The sequence below is a fragment of the Antechinus flavipes genome, chromosome 6 (genome assembly GCF_016432865.1).
Source record: "Antechinus flavipes isolate AdamAnt ecotype Samford, QLD, Australia chromosome 6, AdamAnt_v2, whole genome shotgun sequence".
Taxonomy (NCBI): Eukaryota; Metazoa; Chordata; class Mammalia; order Dasyuromorphia; family Dasyuridae; genus Antechinus; species Antechinus flavipes.
Genome location: NC_067403.1, coordinates 143,879,148 through 143,898,900, shown reverse-complemented (window position 1 = coordinate 143,898,900; position 19,753 = coordinate 143,879,148). Strand labels below are relative to the sequence as shown.

Genomic DNA, 19,753 nt, shown 5'->3' with positions numbered 1-19,753 from the left:
TTTGCAAAATATAATAATAAACAATACTATTTTCAAAAATGAAATCCCCCCCCCAAAAAAAGGGAAAAAGTATATTCTGCCCATTGACATGTCAGTTTACATTTTCCATAGTCCAGCCTACATATTTCTGCACTCAGAGACCCAAACATTCTGTCAGTTATCCAGGGCAACAAAGTTACCACTACTTTAGTACTGAGAGCAAAATGAAAAAAAAAAAAAAATGATTCCTTTCACACAACTGTCACCAATATCATTGCTTCATTATTGGATTTTCTTAAAAGACCTTACAACTAGATGTATTCGTCTCAATGGCTTAATAAGTGTGTTTATACTGAGTCTATCTGGCCATTCACAATTAAGTAGTTACTATTTGAAATTCACAATTAAGTAACTAACTGAAAATAGTCCCACTTATGTAACTTGATTATAATACATTTTGTAACAAATGTTTGAACATTTCCAATATATAGATTGAGATGTGTCTGTTGTCTATTTACTCCATATGATAACCATATATATGCCATTCTATCTCATAATAAGCCAATGTAATAATAATGCCACTTTTTTTTATCAATTGAAAACATTTTATTGTCATAGAAAATATACAATGCCATTTCAGAACTCTGAATGTAAGATTAAAAACCTTTTTTTTTTTTAAATTTGGGGATATTTTTTATATTTATCATTGATCACAACTACCTAAGAAGGGCTTACTTATATTTCTAACAAAAATAATCCATAGATCCAGATAAATTTCTTTCCTGTAATTGAAAGAAAAAACAAAACAACAACAATCATTAGTAGATGGGGAAAGAATTGGGCATAAAGTATACACTGTTGAAGAATATATCTAAATTTTCTTTGATCTCACAACTAAGTTCTCTATCACAATTGAGTAAAAGGTAAGAAAGGACTACCAAGGAAAGTTGCCTATGTATCAAATATAGGAAAGAACTTGGAAAAAAAAAAAAACAACTTACCTTTTCTAAACTTCAGGTTATTCATCTCTAAAAGGGACTTTATATCTAAATCACAAGATTGTGATTTGTGAAAAAGACAATGAATACCTTTGAATATGTCTTTGTCATTAGTAAGTGAGCTTCTAGGGATGGGAATTATGTCTTTATATTTATATCTTCAGCAACTAACACAGTATCAGGCATAGAATAGGGTTTACTTCATAAATGTCTGCTGATTGAATGGTATGCAAAAAGACATGTAACTGTGTAGTTACAAACACATACATCTTCATCATCATCATCATACTCTTAATTGATACAATTCTTATAGAAATGGCCCTGGAATAGGTTGTTATCCTCTTTTTATTATTCCTTATTATCCAAAGGATGATTGTGCAAGTGGATGAATTATTTTAATTATTTTTATCATTGCCCAAAATATCCATTCTTGGCAAACTCTAATGGTGTCTAAAATAAAGCAATAAATAATGTTTTCCTAAAAGCATAAACTTAGGTTGAACATATTTGCACTACTTCAGTAGCAATTGAGTAAAGACTCCAAATCAGTATGGAGAATCCTCTAAAATTTTTTATTAAAGGTATTAAAATACTTTTGAAACATCACTTTCTTTCATCATTTTGTCTGTAAAATAATCTTGTTGAAGTCATTGCATTTAACTGTACTCCCAAGGGGAAAAAAAATGATGAATCTTGCTTTAATTTGCTTCGTATAGCCTTTTTAAAATTCCCTTTTTAAATGATGTAAGTCCAATCTCAATTGCCCAGTGTGAGATATTCATGTTGAATCACAATGTTTATTAATAATGTGAATAGCAATAAGTTTATGAAAATGTAGAGACTGAGCTTCCACTATGTAATTACCAGATGACGTGGGGTTTGATTTAGAGGTAAAAATGTAGACATCACATCAGGATTCCTGCTTTATTTTTATAATTTCAACAATTCAAGCAACAAAAAACTGTTATTGCTTTCCAAAAAAGTGATCATATTTCCATTCTTCTTAGTAGAAGAAAATGAAGGCAAGTCAAATAATCCTAAATTCAAAAACCTCTGCCACCAGAAATATACAAAGGAATATATAGATAGATAGATAGATAGATAGATAGATAGATAGATAGATAGATATAGACATATATATAGATATATAGATATGTTTTACATATCCATAAATTTGTACATGTTTATATATATATATCACATATTTTATACACATATAATATTAACATTTTATACACATCAATGTATTTATCTTTATACATATACATATAAATTCCTAGAGCTTCTTTTAACATATAACAATTATTTTCCTAACTTAAAATTTCATAAAATTAATCTACACTTCTGTTTTTATATGCTAGTAGACAGGCATTAGTTTTTCAATTTAGAGAATCAGGAAGCATAGAGTCAGAGGAATTTTGCTCAAATTCCTCTTAATTATCTGCAGGTCACTTTTAGTAACTTTTTGGGCCTTAGCTTCCTCATCTGGAAAATGAAAGAGTTGAATGAGATTAGGATTTCTTAAAATGATAGCCATGATGGAATTTATAGATATATTTGAAGAGTCCATACACTTGGTATATGTGTGTGTAAATATAATTGTGTGCATGTGTGTGTGTATATATATATATATATATATATACACACACACATACACACATACATATCTATATATACACATATAAATAGATGATATAGATTTAGATACATATAGATAGATAGATAGATATATGTAATACATATAGGTATTTTTGCACATACACACACACACACACACACACACACACACACACACTGTGGATGGGTAGGAGGAACAATGGAAAGAATGCTAAGCCTGGAGTTAAGAAGACCTGAGTTCAAATCCAACCTTATGCATTTACTGATGATTTGGACAAATCATTTAAGTCCATTTGCTTCAGTTTCCTCCTCTGCAAAATAAGCTGGAAAAGGAAATGGCAAACCACTCAAATATCTTTTCCAATAAAATCCCAGAAATCATCACAAACAGCATCAAATAATTGAAAAATGAGTTTAACAACAAGCAACAACAACATATACTGTGTCAAAATATTAGGAGATAACCTGTTTTCCAGAGTTTCCTGGCTGTGCCCTGGGTTTGGCATAACAATAATTCTTTGTGTTCAATCTCTTGATGATCTCAGAAATCCCAGAATATTTTCTGGTCATGAAGCCTTGCTATGAATCAAATTTGTCACACTGTTATTCTTACACCTCCTTATCAGGGCTACAGTTCATTGCCTAGCGATAAGTACAAAATACCTTGCCTTGTTGCACCCTTCCCCCAGTCCCACTAAGAGGAGAGCTCTGGCACATATTTCCTTGCTTGCAAATAATTTTCCTCACTTTGAAATTAAACTTCTGTTTGATTTCCTATTTTCCTGTCTTTAGACAGCTTTGTTCAGCTCCAGCCACCCCATAGGTTAGAGAACAGTTCCAGTCCACTTGACAGCTCTGAACAAACATATTTCAATATGAGCAGCAAATTTAAAACCATTCAGATTATAAAATGTGTCCAACACATATACAAAGACATACATTAAAAATTAAGAAAATTTGGACAAGTTGGTTGCTGAGGTCTTTTTTTTTTTAATTCTAAATTTGTGATACTATTATATTGTGGCAATGGAATGGAGATAATTTCTTCATACAGAAATTTGAAGAGGGCAAACTCACAAACCAGGCTATATATTTTATTTGAGGGCTTATAGATTATTTACCAAGTGAAAAGTTGTTTTTAAACCACATCAAAACACTTAGAAAATTCTACCAAAAACAATTTTATCAAGAACTTAGCATGTGTCCATTATCTTCATTACTATGGATCCTAATGCAAAAGCAGAAAGGAGCCCTAACTTCAAAGAAAACAACATATATACAAGAATAGTGTCAGGAAAAGGTAGTTTGGTCTAGAAACATCCAAGAATGGTGAATTAAGCTAACATAGCCTTTCCAAGAGCAAGATAGTGTTGATTAGATTACAGAGTCTGAGTTTGTGGGAGGATAGTATATAGGGAGGAAGGAGAGCATGAGTACAGAAGAAAGAAGGCTTTGGACAGAGATTAAGGAGTAAAGTAAAGCACATGTATCTAGGAGTCATTTGCATAGGATAAAAATGATACTGGGGAGCTGATTGTATGACTAAGATAGAATACTGCAGATGGGAAAGACAGTGAAGCCCTGTATTATATTCACAATTAGGAAGGAAGATATAGCTCTTACCTGAACTTGTGAGACTAAATTATAGAATATTTGTAATTTACAGTGCCTGACATATAAATGTTTATCATCATCATCTCATAATTGTCATACATGCAATATTTTCCCCTATTTTGATACAATTTCTACCCATTTGCTAAAATCATCATCCTAAAACATATTCTGCTTAGGAATTTTCTGTGGTTTCCTAAATTCAAACTTTCATGCATAAGACCGTAAGCCATCTTTTTCCTACCAGACTTCCAGAAGTATGTCATTTCTCCCCTCCCCAAAATTTTGTGTTCCTGCCAAACTAGAGTTCTTATTGCTTTCTATAAACAGCATTCAATTGTCTATGTATATATCTTTGTTCAAGCTGCCTGGAACGCATTTTTTCAAATCTTGCCCCTCGCTTTTCACAAAGCAGTTAAAGTAAACCTTACAGGAAATTTTATATCCAACTCTTGAGAGCAAAATCAGATTCATCTTGTCTTTGTGTCTCTAGTATCTAGCACAGTACCTGGCACACAATAGGCATAATAAATGCTTGTTGGATGATTTGTGATATGAACAAACAAGAGGAAGCAAGACCAATGAATTGAACATGCAATTTTAAAAAATAGGAAATCAATAGGTAATAATCTTTAAAATTATAGACTAGAAAAATTCTGAAAACCAAAGAGGAAATAAATAAAACTGAAAAGAAAATGACTACTGTAATAAGGATTTTTTTTCAAAAATTACATTGGAGGCAAAGCCAAGATGGCAGAGAGGACACTCTTCTTTCTGAGCTTTCCTGCTATCCTCACACAAACTACAAAATTCAGCCTCTGAATTACTGAATTACTAGACTGACAGAATCCACGAATATTGTGAGTGCAGCAGATACTTCCAAAGATTGCCAGAAAAGGTCTGTTTTGATTGAGTGTGGACATGGGGGGAGGTGGCTAGGCACAGGCAGAGAGGCAGTTATGAAGACCAGTGCATGCTGAGCAGACAGGGGCAGACTCTACAAAGCAGAGAATCTATGGGGATGACTCTACCACAGTGTTGGCGACCCTGCCCTGGTTGCAAGCCAATAGATCAGCAAAGAAGTTATAAAATATACAATACAAATGCACTGGGTAAAGAGTGAACCCCAAAGTGAAAGTGACATAGTCCCAAGGAACCTGGCCACACCCATCCCACACCCGGGAGTGACCCAGCATGATCGTAGTGTAGCCATCACCACTTTTAGGAGTCTGTAGATGAAGCTTAGTACATCCTTGACCCAAAAGCAGAACCCAAGTTTTTTTTTTTTTTTTTAAATGATTAAAAAGGCAAAGCAAGCTCTAACTATAGACAGCTTCTACAGTGAAAGAGAACAGACTTCACATCCTGAGGAGACTAAAAGCAGACTGTCTCCAGGTGACACCCCAAAGAGTGATATAACCTGGTCCCCAACACACAAGGTTATTCTAGAAGAAATTTTAAAAGATTTTTTAAAAGAGCTACAAGAAAAATGAGGAAAGAAAAGGAAAAATCTGCAAGAGAGTTTGGAAAAAGCATATAATTCATTAAAAGAAAGATTTGATAAAGTAAAAAAAGAAAATAACTCCCTGAAATGTGAAATGGAAAAGGTAAAGAATACTCAGGAAAACAGAATTTGTGAATTGGAAAAAGAAAATAACTCCTTAAAAATTGTGAAATGGAAAAAAAAATCCATAGAACAAAACAACATTTAAAAACTTAATTGGACAAATATAAAAAGAAATAAAAAAGTAAAAAAAAAAAAGAAAATAATTCATTGAAAATCAGAACTGAACAAATGGAAATGAATGACTCAATGAGACATCAAGAATCATTCAAGGAAAACCCCAAAAAATGAAAAAATAGAAAAAAATGTTAAATATCTACTTGGGAAAACAACAAGCCTGGAAAATATATCTAGGAGAAATAATCTAAGGATTATTGGACTCCCTGAAAATCATGATGAAAAAAAGAGTCTAGACACTATTTTTCAGGACATCATCAAAAAGAACTGCCCAGTAGTCATACAATCAGAAAAGAATTCATCAAATTCTGAAAGAGACCCCAAAATTAAAACTACAAGGCATATTGTGGCTAAATTCCAGAACTATCGAACTAAGGGAAAAAATGTTGCAAGCAGACAGAAAAAAACCAAAAACAATTCAAATCCAGAGATGCCACAATAAGAATTACTCAGGGTCAAATAATTTCCACATTAAAGGATCAAAGGCCCTTGAATCTGATAACCTGAAAGGCAAAGTAACTTAGAATGCAGTCAAGAATAAACTATTGAGTTAGTTAAACTGAGCATTTTCTTCCAGGAAAGAAGGTAGGCATTCATTGAAACAGGTAAATTCCATCTATTTCTGAAGAAAAAAAACAGAGGTAAATAAAAAAATTGACCTTCAAATATAGGATTCAAGAGAGAAACATAAAAAAGTAAAAAAGAACTCTTGAGAACTGTATTTCTGTTATGAGTAGACACAGAGAGTTCATGTACAATTTGATTTTACTGTTATAATATAAAAAAGGAACTACAGATGGAAAGGCAATTGTACCATAAAAGGGAAAAGTGGAGGTAAAAAGAGGGAAATTACATTTCACCAAGAGGCAAAGAAAATATATTACATTTGATGGGAAAAAAGGACGGGGATGAACATTATGTGAATCTTACTCTCATTAGATTTGGTACAAAGAGAAACTATTAGATATATTTACTTTACAGAGAACCTTTTCTCACCTCATTGAAAAGTGGGAGGGAAAAATCGAAAAAGGAAGGGGTAGGCTTATTGTAAAGGAATTCAGAAATAGTAGAGGAAAGGTATAGAAAGGGGGAGGGACTCTAAGGGGGAAGGACTCCAAAGAGGGAGGGTTGCTGGAAGCAAAGGGTGTCCATAAATTAAATACTGAGGAAAGGGGTAAGGGGAAAAAGTAAGAGAAAAGTATAATCTGGACTTACTAAGATGGCAGGAAATAAAGAATCAGTGGTTTTAACTGCAAATGTGAATGTGGTGAACTCTCCCGTAAAGTGAAGATGGCTAGCAGAATGGATTAAAAGCCAGAATCTTACAATATGTTGTTTACAAGAAACACATTTAAAGTAGGGTGATACATACAGAATAAAGGTAAAAAGCTGCAGAAGAATCTATTATGCTTCAGGTGAAGTAAAAAAAAAAAAAAAAAAAAAAAAAAAAAGCAGGGGTAGCCATCCTGATCTCAGATCAAGTGAAAACAAAAATTGATTTAATTTAAAGAAATAAGGAAGGAAATTATATCTTGCTAAAGGTTAACATAGATAATGAAGCAGTATCAATACTAAACATATATGCAGCAAGTAGTATAGCATCTAAATTCCTAAAGAAGTTAATGGAACCTATTCAAAAATTGACCATATATTAAGATATAAAGACCTCAAATTCAAATGCAGAAAGGCAGAAATAGCAAATGCATCCTTTTCAGATCACAATGTAATAAAAATTATATTCAATAAAAAGCCAGCGGAAAATAAGCCAAAAAATAATTGGAAACTAAATAATTCCATCCTAAAGAATGAATGGGTAAAACAGGAAATCATAGACACAATAATTTCATCCCTAAAAAGGACAATAATGACACAACATATCAAAATTTGTGGGATATAGCCAAAGTGGTAATAAGGGAAATCTTATATCTCTAGAGGCTTAGTTGTATAAAACTGAGAAAGAGAAGATCGATGAATTGGGCTTGCAACTAAAAAAACTAGAAAAAGAACAAATTTAAAACCCCAGTGAAATACTATACTTGAAATTCTGAAAATAAAAAGAGAGATTAATAAAATTAAAAGTTAAAAAATAACTTGAATTAATAAATAAAAACTAAAAGTTGGTTTTATGAAAAAAAATAGATAACCCTTTGGTTGTTTAGAAAAAGGAAAGAGGAAAATCAAATTGTTAGTCTTAAAAATGAAAAGGATGAACTTTCCACTAATGAAGAGGAAATTAGAACAATAATTAGGAGTTATTTTGCCCAACTTTATGCCAATAAATTTGATAACCTAAGTGAAATGGATGAATACTTACAAAAATATAGTTCGTCCACATTAACAGAGAGGAAGTCAATTGCTTAAGTAGTCTCATTTTAGAAAAAAGAGATAGAACAAGCTGTAGAGAGCCAAGTGTACTTGAAACAAGTAATCTTACAACAAGGTGTTAACTCAGTGAAATTGAGTTAATGGTTCTCTAGTTTACATGTACTTAGTACTTAGAATAGTTCTACAAGTTGCCATCTATTCTACAGGATTGACACCTATGATGATGTACTTGTAATAGAGTACATAAAAGCTAAGAGATCTGGAAGGAAAGACAGACTCGATAGACAGAGAAAACAGAGGGCTGGAGGCTGGGGGACAGACTCCAAGATAAAGATCCTCATGGTGGTTGTCCTGTCTCCTTCACTTCTTTACTAAGACCAAGGCCCATCTAAAGGTCCCCTCAGAAAGCTAGCAATGTATCATTTGACAAACCCAAAAACCCCAGCTTTTGTATTAAGTATTCACTATTTGACAAAAACTGCTGGGAAATTGGAAATTAGTATGGCAGAAACTAGGCATTGACTCACACTTAACACCATATACCAAGATAAGAATAAGATGGGTTCATGATCTAGATATAAAGAATTAGATAATAAATAAATTAGAAGAACAAAGGATAGTTTACCTCTCAGACCTGTGGAGGAGGAAAGAATTTGAAACCAAAGAACTAGAGATCATTCTTGATCACAAAATAGAAAATTTTGATTATATTAAGTTAAAAAGTTTTTGTGCAAACAAAACTAATGCAGACAAGATTAGAAGGGAAGCAATAAACTGGGAAAACATTTTTATAGTGAAAGGTTCTGATAAAGGCCTCATATCCAAAATATATAGATAATTGACTCTAATTTATAAGAAATATAGCCATTCTCCAATTGATAAATGGTCAGAGGATATGAACAGACAGTTCTCAGACGAAAAAATTGAAACCATTTCTAGCTATGTGAAAAAATGCTCCAAGTCATTATTAATCAGAGAAATGCAAATTAAGACAATTCTGAAAACCACTACACATCTGTCATATTGGCTAGAATGACAGGGAATGATAATGCTGAATGTTGGAGGGGATGTTGGAAAACTGGGACACTGATACATTGTTCGGGGAACTGTGAATGAATCTAACAGTTCTGGAGAGCAATTTGCAATTATGCTTAAAAAATTATCCAACTGTACATACCTTTTGACCCAGAAGTGTTTCTACTAGGATTATATCCCAAAGAGATTTTAAAGGAGGGAATGGGACCCACATGTACAAAAGTGTTTGTGGCAGCCCTTTTTGTAGTGGCTAGAAACTGGAAATTGAATGGATGCCCATTAATTAGAGAATGGTTGAAGAGATTGTGGTATATGAATGTTATGGAATATTATTGTTCTGTAAGAAATGACCAACAGGATGATTTCAGAGAGGCTTCAAGAGACTTACATGAATTGATGCTGAGTGAAATGAGAACCAGGAGATCATACATAGCAACAAGATTATGCGATAATCAACTGTGATGGATGTGGCTCTATTCAACAATGAGATGATTCAAACCAGTTCCAGTTGTTCAGTAATGAAGAGAATCAGCTACACCCAGAGAGAGAACTATGGGAAATGACTGTGAACCACAACATAGCATTTCCACTTTTCCTGTTATTGCTTGCTTACATTCTTGTTTTCCTTTTCAAATTTTTTTCTTTCTAGATCTGATTTTTTTTTTTTGAGTAGTAAGACAATTCAATAAATATGTATACATATATTGGATTTAACATATACTTTAACATATTTAACATGTATTGGACTACTTACCATCTAAGGAAGGGATTGGGTTAAGGAGGGGGAAAGTTGGAACAGAAGGTTTTGCAAGGGTTAATGTTAAAAAAATTACCCACGCATATGTTTTGTAAATAAAAAGCTATAATAAAAAAATAAGAAAATGACAAGAGGGAAGAGAGTAAATGAAGAAAAATTATCAGAAAATTACAACTTGTTTAATGCCAACAAAATTTAAATCCTGCGTATGATATTTACCAAAATATTTTCATAAACAAGGTAATAGAATAGAAAATAGAGAATATGAACAACCTCAGGGAGAGAAATTGAACAAATTATGAATGAAATTACAAAATACAATATGAAATAAAAGTTTTCTGGTCCAGATGGATAGGTACACATGTATAGTCACATTTATTTAAATTTATTTATGTAATTTCTCTTATATCTTTTAGAACAAATGATACCTTAGGTATTGTTGCAATTGTTGCAAAAATGGAAATAAGAAGGTATCTAAATAAACTGTCTCTGAGTATTATAAAATGTCTAAACAAATGAAAGAGTAACCAAAGAAAACTTTAGACCAATATTAATAAAAATATTAAATGTTCTTAGCTAAGAAATAAAAAAAAATAAAATATATCATGATCAGGTTATGTTTAGAATTAAGATTATAGACTGACATAAAAGGGAAATCACATTCCTAAGTATTATGAATTTATTCACATATTACAGTATATCACAATTATGAAGGAATAAATACTTAAGGAAAAATAAAATTCATCTACTAGATGAGTAAAGAAAGATTTATTGTGAGATTCTAGAGAAATCATATAGTTTTTCAGTATTCCAAACCATTCTTTAAGACTATAAAAGCTAGTTGAAGTGCTATTATTTCCTGGTAGAACCAGTTTTCTCATTGTTAAGTTTCCTATACTGGGGAAATCACAGATCTTCCCTTCTCCCTTGAAAAAAAAATCAGCTAGATCTAAAGGAAGAAATTGACTATTTCTCAATAAATAAAATTAAGTTTTTCCCCTCCCCACATACTCTCAAAAATAAACTACAAAAGAGTTGAGTTCATTTCAACAGTTTGTATCCTGAAGAGTTTCTGAGTCTGACATTCAGATCATGACCATTCATGGTCCTACTTGGTTGATGAAAGTTGTCAGTGTCCCTGCTTAAGGTGATAAAAACCTTCAGGCATTGTGTATATTTAGTTACTGGCATAGGGATAAATAAGTACTGGCAACTTGACAGCCCACCAGTGAAAAGATACCTTTTCTTGAGGGCACAAAGAAACAAGAACTAAGTCATACTCTAGTTTGTTTACTTTTTTCAAGAGAGGATCATTGATTAATAATCATATACTGAACCTTGGAAAATTAGAAAATGTCCAGTTTTTTCTTGCTGGATGTCTCAAAATATATTAACACATATTAACATATTTCTTAGAAGAAATTACACTATTTTCAAGTGGACTTCTCCATCTGTATATAAAGCTCTCAAAAATGGAGAAAATCTTTGAATACAGACTTTAAAGACAACTAAACTTTTTAAAAATAAATATTATAAATCAAAATTAATTTAAGGGAATATTTAACATGATTTTTAAAATTGTGTTCTTTTAAGAGTGATTTTATTAAAAGAAAAAGCATTACTATCATTGCTTAGGCAAACCCAAGGTAATAAGGTTATATCACTAAGTAATTAACTTAAAAGACATTTTTCTTTTATGAGAAAACAATATATCCCAAATACAATATTAAATTATTTTTTTCATTACTTCAGTCTGAAAATTATCCCAATACTTGAATCATTAGATCAATCTTATTTTGACAGCATTTAGAAGAATTCATTTTAAAGAATTATTATGTACTTATTACAAGTTGTTTTCCACATTTTGAATAATTGTAATGTATTGTTCATAAAGTTTGATTTTTCTGGTACAATATTGAAATCAGTTTCTTTGATACAAGTAACAACCTAACTATTTTTTTTTCTTTTTCTGCCATTTACCACCATTAAATATTCAGCTTTAGCATCCAATCAAAATTAGGTAGTGACAAACATCATATATTACAAGAGAACAATGTTAATAGTTTTATCCAGTTGCCATTGTTTAAAATTTGCATAGAACCAAAATAATTTTGATTTAAGGTTAGATAGTTTTGTTTAATTGATTATGCTGTCAAAATATTCCTTTTGGTTTCCCTGCTCCACAAAACAAAACTGTTCAATACAATGGGAACAAAAATCAGTAATAGATTAAAACTTCTCTAGGTGGCAGTTAGTCTGAAAGTACTATGGATCTTATTTGTGTTACTTACTTTAATTTTGTCTAAGTGCATTTATATTTTATCTTTCAACATTTTGAAGAAATATTTACTTAACAATATTGATGAAAGTCTAATCTGTACAATTAGAGATGTACTGTTATGAGCTCTCTATGCATATTAAATTGCCTTAAGTCAAGAGAAAACATATGCAAAGTCTTTTGCAAAATTTAAAATCTTTTATGTTTCAATTATTTCATCTGACTACATTTTAATTGTGTACTTTCAGTTTCACATTGTATATATGTATCAATGTTACAGAAAAAAAAATTGCTTTTCCTTAGGGAGGAACATTTCTTCTTGATAAAATTCCTTAGAGAAATATATTTATTAAAAATAATTTTTCATCTTTTCCCATGAGATCTTTAGAACAGTATGTAAGAATAATTCAGTTCTTCTAGGCTATTTTTTAATATATTACATGACAAATAGAGAAGCTAAAAACTGTAATACCATATTTTGGAATGAATTTTCGACTGGAAAGCATTCCAGTCTTACACATGATATAAAATATTGACCAGAAATAATATATTAAAACAGAAATGCACCATTTAAAAAAAAACACACTATGAAATAAAAGATCTTTTTTTCACTGAGAATTGTAGTTAACATTAGGCAGAATCATACTTCTCAGTGTTTAGTCTTACCTTACGTACACCTCTGCCAAGATCTTCTCCATAGTTGGTTCCAAGAATTTCAAAATGTACGTTGGGATTCACCCCATTTTCTCCAAACTCTAAATCACCTGTCAATCCACTTACTCCTCCCTGAGGAAAAAAAATGATGTGAAATTTCATAAATTGTTAAAACAAATAATATTAAAAGAGATTTCTAAGTTGCCATGTGTGAAAAAGCAAGGAAGATGAAAGAACTGAATGTCTAAATTTGGAGATTTTTAGTTTGGAAAAAAATTTTTTTTCTTATTTTTACAGGGATTTGTACTTTGCTTATCCTAACCATATTTACTTACATTTGAAAACTGATATTACTTATATATGGAAGACATTTCCTTGAGCTATGGAAATGGTTTATAAATTATGCTAAGTTATGGAAATTTTATTACTGGAATGAAATTATCACACTCATGTTCAATGACTCCTCACATTCTCCCCTTTCTTGTCCCAGTGATTAATAATATTTATTTGCATTTGTGTAATGCTTCAAGGTTTGCAGAGAACTTACAAATATTATTTTATCCTCACCAAAAACTTAGAAGGTAAGTGCTGTTGTTATTCTTGTCTGAAGTGACTTGTCTAGGATCACACAATTTATAAATGCTTAGGATTCATATTTGAACTAAGATCTTATTAACTATTTTTTAAAAGAGAATTTTAAATTTTCTATGACATTTAATGACTTTCAAGAATAATGGGAAAATATTTTTAATTGGAAGTTAACCATGAATATATATTTTTAAACTTTCAATAGCCTATGGTGGTGGTGATGCAATTGTTGTTAATATTTATATTTAATTTTAAAAATTTTTCAAAGCATTTTAGCCTCATTTCATTTTAGCCCCCATGAGGTATAGAGATAGGTCAGACATTGTTATCTCTATTTGACAGATGAGGAAAATTAACTGAGGTTAATTGATTCACCTATGGTTAACTCAGCTTGTTAGTGACATGTCCCCTGACATCAAGTCCAGTGTGTGTTTTTTTTTTTAATTTTTTAGCTTTTTATTTACAAGTTATACATATGGGTAATTTTACAGCACTGACAATTGCCAAAACTTTTGTTCCAATTTTTTCCCTCCTTCCTCCCACCCCCTCTCCTAGATAATCTTATTGACTCTATTGACTCTTAAGTTCAATGGTCCATCCAATTTATCATCTATAATTCTATCATATGATGAAATACAGTTAAGCAAAAAAAAAAAAACAAAAAACAAAAAACAACAACAACAACAACAACAACAACAACAACAACAACAACAACAAAAACCCATATGCCATCATTTGCTCTCTTTTGAATCTAGAATTCATCACTTCTCAGCAGAGAATGAAGATAATGTTATACAAATATTGTTCAGAGTTCTGAGAGCTTTCAATGATGTTTACTGTATTGTGGTTATTGTATAATTTATTTTTTGCTGATTCTGTGAACTTCACTTTGCATTAATTCATATGTCTACCTAACTTTCCCTGAATTTTTCATATATATTATTTCTTTTGGAGCAATAATACTCTGTAACAATCATATACTGTAATTTATTTCATTATTCTACTTTATTCTAGTTCTTTGCTACCATAAAAAGGGATAGCATAAATACTTCTGTATGCATGGAACCTTTCCTTCACTTTTTCATTTCCATATATACATATACATACATACATATAGATAGATATAGATATAGATATGGTATTATCACTGTCAGAAAGTATAGATAGTCTAGCAATTTCTCCAAAATAATAGCAAATTTCTTTCTGAGAGAATTAGACTAATATACAGCTCTGGAAGCATTGAAGGAAGTTGTCTGTCTTTCCATAGCACTTCAAACATTTATGATTCATGTCCTTCATCATGTTTGTCAATCTCATGCATATGGGATAAATTTTATATTTGTTTTAATCTGCATATCTCATATTATTTGGAACATATTTTCATATTGTTGTTGATAATTTTTGTTTCCTATTTTGAAAACTGCCTATTCACATCCTTCTATCATTAACTTTTGAGGATTGACTATCAGATTTATTATAACAGTCTGCTGTGAAGATTTTGCAGCATTTAACAGTTTCTCAGCTTATCTTAGCTAAAATTATTTTGTTCATGAAAAAAATTTAATTGTATGTTATCAAAATCGTCTATTTTGCTTCCATCTCTTATTCCTTATTTGTTTCAGAATTCTCCTGCTATCCATAGCTATATAGGGTCCCTCCTTCCAGTCTCCTCTATTTTTCTTTTTAAATGTTATAATTTTATATATTTAGGCTACATTTCAATTTAGACATTTTTATGGCATGTAGTACAAGATATTGATTCAAATATAATTTCTAACAAACTAATTTTCATTTTTTCCCCAGAGATTTTTGCTATATAGGAGGAGATATCTTTCCTTGTTGATATTAACACATTAATATCTGGAAGTGGCACAAGATACAAGTAGGAGTATAGGCATTTTTTAAAATATTGCTTGTGTAAATAAAAATTAAATAATGCAAAGGGAAGAAAGATTAATGTTCTTCAATAGAATTCTTAGCACATTAAATAGAACAACATTACTCTAAGAATTATACTATGGATATAGTGAATGTAGTTATTTGTTTTGTTTTTTAATCTTTTAACAAGTTGATTGATTTATCCTTTTATGAACTACTTGTTATGTGTTTAGCACTTTATGTCAATTTTTTTTTTACTTTATTTTCCCCCAGTTACATGTAAAATACTCTTTTACATTTTAAAAATTTGATTTCTAGATTACCTCTCTTTCTTGCTATCCCCAGCCCCCATTAAGAAGGTACATGTGAAGTTATGTAAAGCATTTCCATAAAAGCTATGTTGCAAAAGAAAACATAAAACTTCCTCCACTCTCTCCCCAAAGAAAAACTGCAAGAAAAATAAAGTTTACAAAAAACAGTATAATTAGAAATATTTAAAATTATCTTCAACAATGGAACATATCATTATTATTTCATAATTAACTGAAAATGTAGACATTGCAAGATCTCATTGTAATTTTTGTTTATTATGAAAAATCATGTGATTCAATAAAGGAAAATTCTGTCTTAAAAGCTGTTTTTCAATAAGGCCTTAAATGCCTTTTATTGTATACTTAGAAGACAAAATAAAATATCTCTTACACCATTATTTAATGATAAACATTAGAAAAAAGAGATTTAATGCTGAGCCAAATTGAAGAACTATCATTGAATAATGAAGCCTATGATTAATATTCCCTTACTGCATTGAACACCAGAACATTGATGAACCTCCTGGAAGATACATTAGCATTCAAAATAATATACCCTTAGCAGACACATGGGAAAGATCAAGTAGATGAATATCTTCAGATTGAGACATGTATTTGGATGGACATCTTTGTCTATCAGTATGGGTATCTGAAATGGATAGCATAGTTATCTAATTGGTCACAAAGTTGCACAGGAGTAGAATAGACTGATTTTTTTTTTTTTTTGGAAAATTGCAGATTTCTTTTAATAACCCTAACCTTCCTTTCTCCAGAAGTAAAAGCCCACATTTTTATACCTGTAGCTGTTAGGAGTTGAGGCACAGAATCCAATAATACCTCTCACACAGACAATAATAAGAGGTACGTATTGAATATGATCAGAATGCAACATAGAGCCAATGATAAATTTTGAAGAAAAGGAATTCTGAATTAAAAGATATCATCAAAGCTGAATTTGGTGTTCTTTGCCTGCAATTCCTACTACCAGGGAGGGTAGGAATGGTGGCTCATTTCAACTCAGAAATTCTGTGCTGCAGTAAAGTTAATCTAATTGGATATAGCACCAATATGGTAAGTTCCTAGGGAGAAGAGGGCTACCTGGCTCTCTATGCAGGGATGCACTAGACCACATCAGAAATGGAACAAAATAAAACATTCATATCAAAAAGCAGTGAGATTGGGCCTGTGAATTATCTTTGCATTTCTAGCTTGAGAAAATTATTCTTCTCTCAACCCTCTAACAAAATGATGAAAAAAATACCATTAAATAAATAATAGACAATTAGTGTTTCCCTGGTTTCCTCATAATGTTAGAAGGAAGTTAGAAGGACCATCAGCACATTACATCTCTATGGATTTTTGGGTTAGTCACAAAAACTCTTCGGATTTCAGTTTCTCATCTGCAAAACTGACTAAATGACTTACATGGTCTCATTCAGCAATAAATCTATGATTCATTTTTAAACATCCATATAACTCCATCTGTATGCTACTTTTTGCAGTTTGTCTTGCAACTCCATGATCTTATATTTCCAGAGCACACCAATATATTTATTTTCTTTATCTTTTTCTTTTCTCTTTCATTTATTTTGGCTTTCAAGGTTTTTATTTTTTATTTTTTTAATAGCTATCCCTAGCTAATGATGTTTCTTTTGGTCAATAAAACCAAGTAAACAAGCTTCCCCCACCCCTTCATTTTTTCAGCTCTAAATAATTAGGTGTCCGAGTCCTTGATAATGGGGGAATGGTTAAGAATGGTAGTATGTTTCTATAATTACCCTTTTATTTACCTAGAATCCAGATTATAAAATTTTCACTATAGTTTTCATTTTTCTACAATCTTATCTGACAGTTTAATCTACTTACCATTTATTGATACACCATAATTATTGATTTTCACCATAAGTTCTATATAAAAATTATTTTTAAATGCCTATGGCAAATATGTCCAGAAAAAAGTTCTGGATACTTCATTTTTATTTCCTATCAACCTTTCTACATTGTCTACAAAAATCTCTTTGTTTCATTTTACTATTTTCACTAAGGATAAATGATAGTTTTTCACAACTATTTTATAATACAAAAGTATGCAAAACAATAATTACTGGTGTTTTATCAATTTTTAAAACTAATACTGTGATTGTTTCATATTTTGTTTTTTTGTTTATTTTTCCATTTGAAAGTCAGTAACAAAATAGATAGGTATAGTCTTTTGATCCAGGAAGACTTAGACTCAAGTCTTCTCTTTGACATAATAGGTAGGTGATCCTGAGCAACTATTTAATTTCTTTGGTTTTTAATAATATTTTTTCTTATTTTAAACAACTACAAGATGAGAAAAGAAAAAAAACTTGTCATGTACATAGCAGATCATAAGAGAATTCAGTGTAAAACAATACATTTCCATTTCAAGAAAATCTCAATAATTGATACTCCACACAGTTTTCAAACTGTCCTGCTTTGCTTTGCTTTGCTTACTTGTTTCTCTGCTGTGTGCTTTCCACTTTATTTTCCCTTTAAAAGGCTACAATTAAGTGTGGTGATGAACATACACACATACACACATGCATATAGTTAGATACCTACATACACATATTCACTCATACAAATGCATAAAACTGTACTGTGTATATTTCTACCTGTCATCTGTTTCTCTGAAAATTGATAACATCATTTTTCAGAAAAATAAAATCTGTTTCTCTAAAGCTGGCTCATCATTTCACACAATGCAGTAATATTCCAACCCAATCATATCCTGTTTGAGAGATTGCCTATGAAATTTCTACATTCCTTCGATTCTTGGCTTATGTAAGTTTTTATTTATGTAAGAAAATTTTAATTTAAATAATTGAAACTATCCTTTTTAAACTCCAACAGTGCTTTCCCTTATAAAATAGTGTAAAGCTTGATACTGTTGAATCTACTTCCTTTACATCTTTTTTTTTTCCTCAGTGCTTTCTTTAGACAACAGAAATCTCAGTAAAATGATTAGTTCCTCAGATGCATTATTAAAATAACTTTCTTTACTTTTCTATGACAATGAACTTACAGGCCAATCTGAATCTTTTAGTATTTCTTATCAAGTGCTTAATGCTTTTCAATTTTAGGAATCTTAGAGAATCATATTTTGGATCAACTTTTATGGAAAATTGATTAGAAGACAAGGACAAGAACTGGCTAGGTGAGTAATATGTCTGACAACTGGAAGAAGCTCTCACATTGATAAGGACATTGCTTCACTGAACTATATTACACTTGGTATTATCCTTCTCAAGAAGAAGGATAGCAAAAGAAGGATTTTTCTAGTCTCCCAAAATTCTTTTAACCCTGATAAAAATGAGTCATATCAAGCATTTGTTTCATGTTGGTACCCCTTAATTAACCTTTCAGTCATTCCAATTAGAGTTGATTGATCATGACCTCATATTTTAGTTGTCTTGATTAACTTTCCTCTTCCACTATCAAGGCTTGAGGTTGTTTAATGGAATTTCATCTGGGTCTGGATCTACATCCTACAAACTTTATTGAATTTAATTAATCTAATCCATTCTAATCCAGTCCATTGCTGGATCTTCATCCATCAAACTTCACTGGATTTAATAAATCCGTTGGTGTTAGAATCCTTACAAAGTGATGTCAGTTGCCTAATTTAGCATGATACTTAGCAAATTCTTTAGCTCACTTATGTATTTAAGTACTCATTGGAGTTGACACTTTTGGGAGATTCACAAGTCAGTATTCAGTATGAGATTCACAAGTCAGAAACCGGCAATCCCACTCTCTCAGAGGAGGATCAACCTTTTACACAGGGCATAAAAAGAGCTTTAGTGAGCCAGTCAGAGTCAGTTCAGAAGAAGCCACGAGTGGGAGTTGAGCTAGAGCCAGAAGTCACTTCACAAGAAAAAAAAGCCACGAGTCAGAATTGAGGCAGAGACAGAAGGAAAGGAAAAGCTGCAAGAGCTCTTAAAATCAAGGAACTAG

General features: G+C 31.2%; 1 protein-coding gene across 2 annotated transcripts in view; it reads right to left on the bottom strand.

Annotated features, from left to right (window-relative positions):
- GRID2 (glutamate ionotropic receptor delta type subunit 2) overlaps positions 1-19,753 on the bottom strand; it is a 1,896,723-nt gene that overhangs the window by 692,679 nt on the left and 1,184,291 nt on the right. For both annotated transcript variants that reach the window (XM_051967540.1, XM_051967541.1), the window contains exon 8: positions 13,008-13,127. In XM_051967540.1, coding sequence (XP_051823500.1) covers positions 13,008-13,127 — 120 coding nt within the window. The remainder of the gene's footprint in view (positions 1-13,007; positions 13,128-19,753) is intronic.